Genomic DNA, 11731 nt, shown 5'->3' with positions numbered 1-11731 from the left:
AGCCGTTTGCAACTTCGCATATATAACTCTCACAGTCTCACTAAACAAACGCAAACAACCCAAAATAAAGACACAGTTGCCCTTGTATTTAATTTTGGGAAGTAGTTTGGAGTCTTTAAATGAGTAATGGATTTTGTTCTTAAAAAAAATAAAAAAAAACACTAAATTTTGCAACAACTAATATTGACTTTGACTTTTATCCTTTTAATATGTAAACACATGTTCAGTAAAATTTTGTTTAATAGCCCCTTTTATTGGTGTGTAGTTATTATGCATATTGTTGATAATTACCACCATGTAAATTTACAATACCAAATATCTTTGCAAATAATTAGTACTTGTAGCAAACCTAAACAATCAATTCTAAGTATAACTAATTGGTCAAACAAAAGTCAATTCAACAATAAATAGACAGGTGTTGTGTTAGATGTATATTCACACTTTTCACACTAATCTTACCTTGTTCACCCATAAGCATTTCGATCCATATCTTAGGGAGTTAGGGTAGTAGACTAGTAGGAAACTCGTGATGTTTGATAAAATTGTTTTTCCACATACTTTGAAGATGGATGATTTCTTTAGTCTTTGAAAGTGTAGTCTCAAACATTGTTAAGTTTATTTCAAATTCATACATGCAGTGGCAGATCTAGCCTTGGTCCTGCTAGGTCACGTGACCTAGCAGAAAAAAAAAAAAAAAAAAAAAAAAAAAAAATTTAAATGGCACCTATTGGAAAATAAGATATAAGCATTATTTTTGGTTATAAGTTAGCAATACAATCTTGTAGCTTAGTGGTTGGAGGGATTGGGACAAAGCCCAATTAGCAAGGCCCTATAGCCACACAAGTCTTGAGTTCGAGCCTTATTACTTGTAATTTTTGTATTCCTTTTATCTTTTTGTTTTTTTGTTTTTGTTTTTTTTTTTTTTTTTTGGAATTCCTTTTATCTTTTTGTTTTTTTTTTTTTCCTTCCTATGTTATGGTTATGTGATTTATTGATTTTCATGTGATTATTTCAATTTTTTCCTTCTTTTTTCATTTAATTCATTGTAGTAGCATTAGCTAGAAATAGAATATTTTTTTTTTTTGGTTTTCCTTTTGAAATGATAATGAACTTATGATATTTGATTATCATGTGATTAATTTGATTATCCTTCAATGTTGTTATATTTTGTGTTGTTGAGACATTACATTAAGTGGTTTTTCTAATTTGTGTTGTATATATTATGTTTGTTTAAATTGGGTATTGTGACTTAATTGGCTATAATATTCTAAAACCACTTGGGTAGAATAGATAAGTTGCAAAAAGATTGAATTAATCTATTTTTGACAATATTGGATTTTGTAATTAAATTGAAATTGTGACTTAATTTTCATAAAAAACATATGATATAACAAGTTTCTTTAGTCCCAAGCATCCTCCTCTACAAACTCATCGTCTATCACAAAATTGATCTACCTCCGGTATGCGGTCGATGAGTGATGATCGATATAGGTGACAGTGACCCAGCACCTTAAAAATCCTGGATCCGCCACTGCATACATGTTCTTTTTCACATGAAAATTGAGAAGAGAAAAGCTTGATCATGCTCTCTAACAAAAGAAATACTACTAGTATATTCTTTTGGAAATAATTAATACAATGAACAAGTTAAAGTCGGTAACTATCGAGTTGAATACGTCAACTTTAATCCAGCTTAATTTATCTCATGTCAAACTCTGATCATTAGGTTCAATTTAGGTTAAGATAACTTGTGTCAACTCTAAACGTCTAATTCACCTAATGTGATATTTGAGCACAATAAATTGAATTGTTGCCGGCCTTGCCGCCCCAATGACAATGCTCTTTCTTGATGGACTTGCAAATAATACAGATGACAATGAAACTGACCTAACAGAAACTGTAAAAGAAAGTAAAAAGGGAAAAAAGAGAAGGCAAGCTAATGAGAATGAGGTAGACATCATCAAGGCAAAGCAAGCAAAAAGAGGAACAAAGAAGACAGCAGCCAATGATTTCCCCATGCAATTTTCATGCCTATCTAACATAAAGAGCATTAAAGTAAAGGCCCTAATTTCAGGAAGAAAGCTAAATTGCAACCAAAGAAGCCTTAGCTTGCCCAACACCCTTCACCCAGCCCTACAATGACAGGAAATTTACTTTAGCCTTTATTGCAGATTTTTTTTTTTTTTTGGGTGGATAGGTTGGCTAGGTATATTATCAGCCTTCGGATCAGGACCATCTTGGACCACTCATCGAACCTCAACAACCAGACACAAATCCGATTAGACCTCAATGCATAGTCGTTGTTAGACCCTATACAGAGAAATGATGCATCCGAGACTCGATCCAAGTTGTTTTGTAGGACATCCGAGATGGTGACTTTGATGCCACCTGATCACTGACTAGATTGGCTATGCTAATGAAATTTGCAAAACACTACATGTGTAGCAAAGAACAATCACCATAAATACACCTGAATAATTTAATCTAGATTTATGCTAGATTCGCGGCTCTTCCATGGGTGATTAATCACAGTACAGAGAAGGGGGCATAAATTTTAGAGGCAGAACTTTCAATAACAAGCAGAAACACAAATTACATGAACATAAAACTCATTAGATATAATCATATTAGCTAAAGGAATTCATTGCATAAATCAGAACACTTGCACATTCAAATGTCTGCGAAGGCAGAATTCAGCATCTCTTAAAGGACTCTTCCAGAAACTATACAGACAGAAATCTTGTTAGTAGCACAAGCAAAATCAGCAGCTATGCTCTTTTCTTTGTTCCCACCCCTCTTCCCCCAAAGAAAAATAAAAAGTTTAATAAGAGATTACGGAGTAAACTAAGTTTCTCGGATACTAATCTTTCTTTGAGGAAGCCCTGCTACTGGCTACACTCCATTGATCTGAAAACCCGGTAGAGGCGGCCCCATTGCAACCACATTTTGCTACGGTTCTGACACTCTCAATCAACTCCTCAGTTCGCACTTCTTGTGACAGTATCTCCACCAACTGCTCTGGAGTAATCACCAGCTTCACCTTCCAAACTCCTTCCTTTGCTCCTCCTTTATTGTTGTACCTCGAAAAGACATCAGTATTTGATCTCTTGAGAACATTGCTTTGAGTTGTACTCCTACTATCAAAGGACATCCTATAACCTGCATTCCCTCCTGTTGTACCTGTAGGTATACTCTTGGATCTAACATGCCCTACCTTAACATCAAACTCATCTTTATATTCTTTACTCGTATGAAGCGGAAGAAGCAAGTACGAAACTCCAGGATGAAGCTCTTCATTGTTTAACAATGGCTTCCAGAAGAGATCATCACTCTTGAAAATGGCGTGGCAAGGAAATTCCTCCAAGATAAAGCCTACTGTTATAGGGCCATGGAATTCCATAATACCGCCATTTGCAGTGACAACTTGGATGGTCTCAGCCTCCTCCGCACCTCCCATGCCACCAAACAAGCAATTTCCCATGATGACTAGTACTAACTACTGGTTTGTTCCAACTATAAGAGGCTTTTTTGACAGAGAAAGCATTTTCCAGTCATCCCCTTAATTTCAGCAATGCAGTTATGCTGATCTAGTGGGATTCTGGTATAAATGCAGGGGGGTTGGTTTTGGTCGGCAAATTATTGATTTATAACTTATAAAAAAACTAGTTTTAAACCCGGGCAATGCCACAAACCCACGACTATATTCTAAAATAGTGAAGTATTAAATTTATGTTCCTCTGGTCCCCTCACCTCAATCTTTACTAATCTTTTGACTAACAAATGATAAGAGAACAAACAAAAAGCGATTCATCTTATAACAAGAATACCGAGATCTAAGAGTAATTAGACATCACGCTACGAGCACATATAAATAAGCCAGTGTAAGCAGTGGTCTGAATCTGATAGTGTCTCCAACATCCAAAGGCTAAGCCAAAGAAAGATGGTAAAAAACACACCCAAGACTCATTGAAGTGGTCCACTAAACCTCATCATAACCTTCACTTTCCCTTTAACAAAGGCTATGTCTATATTCTATACCAAGGAATAAGACTTTTTATTTCCCGCTGCTTTTAAAAACAAACAATATTCCCAATCCCAAAGTATCACTATCCTTTTAAAGTAAGTGGAGTATTATGCAGCAATTAACTGCAGTTTGCAGCTAAAAAGGTTTATATTAGTGGTTGTTAACTCCACTAATACATGCACTTCTTATTAAAGAATCATCAAAATCTACAAAATAGAATAAAATGCCCTCAAAATCCTCTTACTTTAAGCCATAATCCACCTTATAACCACATTCCTAATGCAGATGACTAATATAGTATCTGGCAGCTCAAAAGGTGTTAACAAAAGTATGCAACTTAATAAGAAAAGAAATACTAATATATTGACATAGAACCTCTAATAACTGTCCGTACAAATAACACCACACTCATATACAAAAAAAAAAATAAAAAAAAAATTAAAAAATAGGTTTAGTCCAACACGGTACATAGAGTTTAAAATTCCTTCACATTTTTTTCCTACCAAAATAAATCAAAATGTTATACATGGACTCGACTACTCGAGGGTGGTTCCCGACTTTAAATCCACCCGACGCCCGGTAGTTCCCTTTAGATTTTTGTAAAGAAGAAAAGGAAAAATCAACAAAAGCATATAGCATCCCACTTTTTTACTCTTTAACATATTTGGTATCTTGCACAGGCTGCCCTACTTTTACTAATTACTGCCAGCGCAGTGTTTGAGACAGATACTGCTTAATGACAGTCTGTTACTCAAGTAACTCCATTAATATGATGTAATAACTACCAAAAGGTATCAGTTGCTAGAAGCTTCCTGTATCCCCTCAGGGGACAGATGACAGTTTGGTAATTTCCAAAACCCAAGCTCTATTTTCACAGTGAAGTGTAAGGATAATATCACCAAATTTCAGGTCTCAGAAACAATAACAAATCTACATAATACGTTAATAAGTTTTACATGCAACCTATATGAGCCTTCGCATGTCCTCACCTTGTTGGTCCATGCCTAAACACTTGCAAAAACTGCCTTATGACCCTCTTTCCAAAATATTCAGCCTGTGGTGGGTTTCCAACGGACTTTTCAGACCCTCTATGGATAATCTTTCTACTAGTAACTCCGTATGAATCAAGTATCATGATTCATAACCTAGAGTGACTCGCTTAAGAGTAACAGACATCAGACCATCAGCATCCCAGAGAGGTCTGATAATGTAAACAAATCTGGGTAGAAACACTCTAGAACAATTTTAGGTAGTAACTAGTAAGGCACACCCTAAGGAATAAGGAGGATATGAGTGGACTCTTAAATCCACTCTTTGAGCAAACGTTCTCATCTTGATATGACAAGAGGCAGAGTGAGGAGTAATAAGACCTCCTCAAAGCCCCAAATAAGTCTGCATAAGCAAATGAATGATATTTACATGGAAAGTTGGAAACATAGTTCATGTTCCATCCTGTATACAAATAGTACATGTAGAATTCCAATGGCAGATACAGTCATACGCATACAACAGATTACAAGTTAGGCAGGTAATAGCAAATAAATGGCAGATGTGTCAAATTCATTGCAATTCAAGAATCCAGGATGACATAGATAACGTAAACATGAGCTTGAAACTCATAATAGCTGATAGGGAACATTTAAAAAAAAAAAAACTCAATAACTGCTACCACAACGGGTAGTCATAGTTAAGTTATAAGTAGAATTGTCAAGTCAAAAACAGCTGCACCTTCATTCAGCCGTGCATCATATACAACCTTGCAAGATCCTCAAAGTTCCATCCAACTCTATGCCATTACGTAGACCCAAAATGAAATACGATACTTCCTGATAAGAATAATTCAGGCTCAGATAGGCATAAACACCAAGTAGGAGTATAGCATCTTTACATAGTCATCTATGTCCAAAATATACAAAAAGTACTCCTGTTCCTCAAAAGAGCAAAGATGAATCAGTGCATAGGTTTTCTGGGAGCACGAGGGCGGACTGGTGTCTTGGATGGACTAACCCTGTACAAATACAATCCACCAAAAACAACACATAAAGAGCTGTAGTGAAATACGTGGGTATTCATATAAATGCACCGAAGTCTGGTATATGGTATCTGACCTTATAGCAGAAGTTCCCAAGACCACACCACTGCAATTCAGAGCTGCTATAGCACTTTCAGCCTGAAGAGGTCAAATGGTAATGCTCATCAGTAACATGCTTTAAAAATTCTCCATTGAATCTTCACTATGATCTTTATATACCCTGTTTTCTTCAATTTTCTCTTCATTCAGTAGGCTGATGATTTAAAATAACTATTTTTTGGTTCATCAACTAGGTTACTAGGTTGATACTTGATCAAATCAGAGACTAATACGTGCTGAATTATTTTCTATTCGCTTAGAAGTCAAAAGGCAGCTATACCACATCACCCACTACCCCTAATACATCGGTGGCAGCATTAATAAGGTGACGGAGTTCATGAAATTGGTAAGCAAAACAGATTTATGCCAAAGTAAGCATGCTCCCACTGTCCCACAGGCCACAGACAATGCCCTTGTGCCTTCTGCTGCACAACATATATACACGCCTACAAACTTCTGCCTATATTAGCCAATAGTTCAACTAGAAAGACAGTACAACACAGATGGAGACTTTCAGAAATTCCTCTATCATAGAGATTAGAAGTACAATACTCTCCAACTGTTGCAAGTTGCAGGACAGACAACCACAGAAACATGAAATAAAAATTTTAAAATATACTCTACTCTGTTGAAGAAAAATTTTAAGCACCCAAAAGTCACACTCTAGAAACACTAATCTAACCAAAAGGGAACAGATGTATTTGATAGCAAGTAAACGTCGATATTTTTGATAATTCAAAATTTTAGGAAGTATGCTGACAGCAAGTGCCACAAGAAAAGAAAAAAAAAGTTCCAAATTTGAGCTGCATGAGAGTTACATTGGTGGACAAAGAAGGATTAAGGGCATTAGCCAAAACATCAATCATAAAATTGCAGCCATAGTACTGCAGGACCACCTAAATTGCATCCCAACATTCATCATCATGCAATTTAGTGATTTACAGCTCCGTGCCTTTTAGATACTTCGACTTATTACTTTCAAACAACAATGTCAGTGGTGATTGTGCTACAATTTCCACTATAAGCTAAGCACATATAATGCATTCAACACCTTTATCACCATATCAAACCCTTTTAAAAAAAATTTTAAAAAAAAAAAAAGAAAAAAAGAAAAAAAGAAAAAGAAGAAGAGCAGGAGTTAAAAATAATCCCACAGTGAAAAGCTCCCGCAGAAAGGTGAAAAGACATGTTTCATCCTACAATAAGATTATTTCACTTCCATATATATATGGTTTTTTTTTTTTTGAAATACACTTCCTTAGTGTATAAATACTCAATTAGCTTTGGTTGCAAACATGATTCAGGAACACAACATTTTAACTGACTGAAGGTCAGTTATATTAGAGGATAAATACATTGTTAATTGGGATCAAAAATTACATTGAGCAGGCTACCTTTTAATAAAGGTATATACCAATAAGACTTTTAATGCATTAACTAATTCCCACAGACGCCTCAAAAACAAAAGTGTACGGTTATATTGATGTACATAATTTGACTTCTTATTCATCAATGTACAATGTTGGACCCTAAAAGGATATATTACCTTATCAATAAAATTAAAAATCAAAATTAAAGAAAAATAAACAAAAATAAGGTCTAGAACTACACTTTCTCAGTCAATGCTAAGTTATTTTAATCAAGCAATGAAACCTTGAAGTCTTACAACTTCCATAGTGAAATTTTGGGAGAACTAAGATATCAACAAACCAACTAGGTGAACATTGTTAGAAATGATGATCACGAACTTCAGGAAACAATATTTGTAGGTGTTCAAGTTTAAACAGAGAGCAGAATCAAGGAACAACATTTGTTAAAAAAAAAAAAAAAAAAGGAACCAAAAAGAATGGAAAATGAAAATACTTACTATCTCAAACTCAACAAAACATATACGAGTAGAATGGTGATGATCTCCAAGCATCCTTAAGCGACGAACCTGAAACAAACAAGATTTGCAATTCAATAAAGACCCTAAACAAAAAGAAAGTAATACAGTAGATTTCCAAGCAAGCCTAAGCCACAAACCTCTCCACAAATTGTCTCGAAAAATACTTTGATTTCAGTCTGTGAAACCTACACAACCAGAGTAACATACATTAAACCAGCATACAAATTTTGACAATGAACGACAAAAAAACAACTGCAAGTAAAAGTAAAGGCACCTTCTTATCGATATTGGTGCAGTAAACAGTTCTTGCACACATTTCACGCTCATCATCGTTCTGGAGTCAAAATTACCCAAGCAAGTATAATATGTTAAAATGGAGAAACAAAACAATAAGCCTAAAAGCAATAAGAATGTGATGGTGATGGTGATGGTGGCGGTGGCACTCACCTGGGGCAAAAAAGTGGGGTTTACAGGAGCAATAGCAGTCTTAGAAGGCAGAACTTTGATCGGATAAAAGCCAAGCATGGTACCAGACAAACTCAATGCAGCCTGTGCACCATCTGCAGTGCCACAAAACAAGTTGATTTGTTTAGCTTAAAGAATATAAAAGTCTTGATTTTAAATTACAATAAGGATATATTCAATGCTTTACCCTCATCTGTGAACTCAACAAAAGCGAAACGAAGCACAGAATTCGGGTCACCACAAACACGGCAATCGACCACCTAAAAGAGTGTGATACAAGAGATACAACACTACTCAGAACTAATGACAATATTCAACAAAAACACAAAGAAAAACTACTGCTCATAGAATATTTTACTTTTAACAAAATCAAAAGCAAATACTGCAAAAAAATACTGATAGAATTCGAGTCCATGAAATCAAATACCTGCCCATAGTTGATGAAAAGACCAGCCAGCTGCTCTTCAGTCACCTACCAGAAAACCCAGATATAATTTAGAAAATACAAAAAAGATTTAATTTCTTCTTTCAATGAAAATGATAGAATACCTGTTGATCAATATCAGATACATAAACAGTCCTCCTAATAACTTCTTCCCTTTGTGCCATACCAGTTCGATTATTCGGCCTACGCTTTCCTTGACCATAATTAGTCTTCTTCTACACCCAAAAAAACCCATTTCAATAAATGACAATCTTATCACACACAACACAACAATAGATTCAATAAACAGTTAAAAATTCACAACAACAAATAAAAGAAAAAAAAAATCGAACCTTTCTCAGATTAAGATTATTCTGAGGATTGGGGAAGATTCGAAACGGATCATCCATATTGGGAGGACCAAAATTTGGAACAAAAGATCGAGGAAATTGAGGGGGAAACTGATGCTGATTACAGAGAAGAGATGGCGGAACAAATTCTTGAGCACATGGGTTTAATTTTGATAACATTTCCTCCAATTCTCTCATTTCTCTGTTATGATTTTCATTGTTATTGGTGTTGTTGGGGTTGTTGTTGGAGGTCCGATTCATTGATGACCCGTTTTCAACACCCAAATCACCCTTAACACCATTTTCAACCACTGCCATTTCTTGTTCTTCCTAAGCTCTCAACAACTCTCTTTTTTTCTCTCTCCTTTGAAAAATCCGCCTACCTAATTCAATCAATATAAAACCATATAAGAAACTATAGATTATTTAACTGAATATTTTAAAAAAAATAAAGATTTGATTGTATAAAGAAATTAGAGAAAAGGGTATTACCTGGGTTTATGGAAGTTTGAATGATCGAATGAACTACCAAAGAGTGATTGATTTATTTGAAACCTAACCCCCACCTCGAGATTCTTCTAAAAGGGGGGAAAGATTAAGAAAAAAAAAATAGGGGAATTTCTATTTTTATGAAAGAAAAATTAGGGCATTAAATGAGAAAGTATTGAATTAAAATTAGAGGGGAGAGAAAATTTTGTCGTGTTGGATCATAAGGTGAAAGGGGAGCAGAAGATCAAGTTTGAGTCTGCTACAAATCCTTCCAAAAATGGCGAAAATCGCTTCCTTTTTCAGAACCTACTCACTTTTTTTATTTTTTGTGTTATTATTATGATTGATATTTAAAAATAAAAATTTCTCATGAATTTTTGACGTATTGGAAATATGAGAAAAAGGGGTGCCAAGTCTAAAGGTGACATGTGGTTGGATTTGATTGGTGGATGTGATGGAGTGGGTTTTGGAGGGTGAGAGAGAATAATGGATGAATAGGATGATGCATGCCATAATGTCCCATGCTAATATATGATCTAGATTTTAGAGATGATATAATTAAATTGCTTGATTATCAAGTGATAATTGGTGTAATTGGGAGTGGTTTCACTTTAGTATTACCTTAATAAAGTTTATGGGAAGGAGATGTTTTTCAATTACGATTCTTGGATTTTATTGTGAACCTTGACAAACATATCTCGTTTATTAAGGGTAAATTTTAAAACCATATACCTATATGTACAAAAATTACGCATTTACTTATGATATAAAACACCAATTGTTTATCTAGAATATAAACTTGAATTTTCTCATTTATAATTGAAGTAGTCAGCTTGTGAGAAATAATCATTCGATTTTGCATAATTCAAATAATACACAGTTATATTGCTTGTTACAGAATTTACTCCAATTTAACTACTTCGTAAAACTCAGATTCTTTATTTGATATGGAGTATTGGATTGAGTTATTAAGAAATTGCTTTATTAGTTTGTTTGGTTGGCATTACAGAAATTACAATTCTTAGGAAATTTGAATTACCTAGGTACAGGTGGATAGATTACTTTACACAATAGGTGGTTTCCCCCATAATGTGCAAAATAGTCTTTAGTGTATCCAAACGAGTATTAACCAAACAACAAACTCTCTCTATTCTCGAAAAAAGGTTACGTTTGGTGGTTTTTCACTGTTAATAAGAAAAATAGGATAGCATTAAATTAACTTTGAAAATAGGAAGCTTTATATAGAGAGCATGTAAATATCTTTGTAAATAGAAATACTTGCATTGGGAGAATGTAAATGGTTTGATAAACGAGAATAGTAGCATGAAAAATATATATGTACAAGGAAAAATGTGTAAAAATATTAATTGAAATGTAATCCTTAAAGGAAAACGCCTAAAATGACAAAGTAACCCTCTTTCAGGAATTGAGGGAGTGATTTTTAATGTACTCCGTATATTATTTTCTTTTATGAGCATATTAGATTATTAACTGATGACAATATAATAATCTTTAACGTATTTACTAAGAATTGTGAGTTCTTACGTACATGAAATTGGTGCAACCATGTGCTATGGCAATGATATAGTTTTGTTGGATCAATGTATATGTAATGTACTCCGTATGTGATATTGCGATACATTTTATTTTTTTTTGAAAACTGATATTGCGATACATGTAAATGTTGAATGCACACAAAATAAATGGGTAGGAGGGTAGTACCAAAGCGGTGTAGGAATGAATGGAATATGGAAGAGTTTGGTTAACCAACTCGTGAATAATACTTTAATAACTTCACTAGGTGGCGGTACACTTGGGCGTGGCCTATTGCGATTGCCTACTGCAATAGTGCACCGCAGTACCGCACCCTTACACACACACACACACACCTCATGCCCTGATGGTACTTGCTTGGTTGTGGCATGCACAGCTGCAGGTGGACAATGCAGCTTTCTCTGCC

General features: G+C 34.7%; 2 protein-coding genes across 3 annotated transcripts; both read right to left on the bottom strand.

Annotated features, from left to right (window-relative positions):
* Positions 1–2860: 2860 nt before the first annotated feature.
* LOC145599233 (uncharacterized) lies at positions 2861–3481 on the bottom strand. Its single transcript, XM_081655636.1, has one exon. The coding sequence runs from the start codon at positions 3479–3481 to the stop codon at positions 2861–2863; it is 621 nt and encodes a 206-aa protein (XP_081511762.1).
* Positions 3482–5556: 2075 nt separating this feature from the next.
* Positions 5557–10154, bottom strand: LOC145597303 (polyadenylate-binding protein-interacting protein 11-like). Of its 2 annotated transcripts, none has more exons than XM_081653438.1 (11): positions 9775–10154; positions 9286–9665; positions 9058–9165; positions 8936–8980; positions 8696–8768; positions 8491–8603; positions 8318–8377; positions 8181–8228; positions 8023–8091; positions 6133–6194; positions 5557–6032 (listed from the first exon to the last, which is right to left on the bottom strand). In XM_081653438.1, the coding sequence occupies exons 2-11, from the start codon at positions 9598–9600 to the stop codon at positions 5975–5977; spliced, it is 951 nt and encodes a 316-aa protein (XP_081509564.1). In that variant the 5' UTR covers positions 9601–9665; positions 9775–10154; the 3' UTR covers positions 5557–5974. The 2 variants fall into 2 exon arrangements, with proteins under 2 accessions (XP_081509564.1, XP_081509563.1); XM_081653437.1 differs by having other exon boundaries at positions 9058–9168; positions 9775–10150.
* Positions 10155–11731: the final 1577 nt, after the last annotated feature.

The sequence above is a fragment of the Chenopodium album genome, chromosome 20, assembly GCF_948465745.1.
Source record: "Chenopodium album chromosome 20, dcCheAlbu1.1, whole genome shotgun sequence".
Classification (NCBI taxonomy): Eukaryota; Viridiplantae; Streptophyta; class Magnoliopsida; order Caryophyllales; family Amaranthaceae; genus Chenopodium; species Chenopodium album.
Note: the sequence above shows the minus strand (reverse complement) of the source record. Positions and strands in the feature narration are given on the sequence as shown.

What these genes read in the sequence shown, in the direction of transcription:
- LOC145599233 (XM_081655636.1), bottom strand. Translation starts at nt 3,481, where the DNA reads ATGGGAAATTGCTTGTTTGGTGGCATGGGAGGTGCGGAGGAGGCTGAG.
- LOC145597303 (XM_081653437.1), bottom strand. Translation starts at nt 9,600, where the DNA reads ATGGCAGTGGTTGAAAATGGTGTTAAGGGTGATTTGGGTGTTGAAAAC. An exon ending in GCACCAATATCGATAAGAAG is followed by an intron (nt 8,229 to 8,317) that starts GTGCCTTTACTT and finishes CTGGTTGTGTAG; the next exon opens with GTTTCACAGACTGAAATCAA. An exon ending in GTTTTGTTGAGTTTGAGATA is followed by an intron (nt 6,195 to 8,022) that starts GTAAGTATTTTC and finishes TGACCTCTTCAG; the next exon opens with GCTGAAAGTGCTATAGCAGC.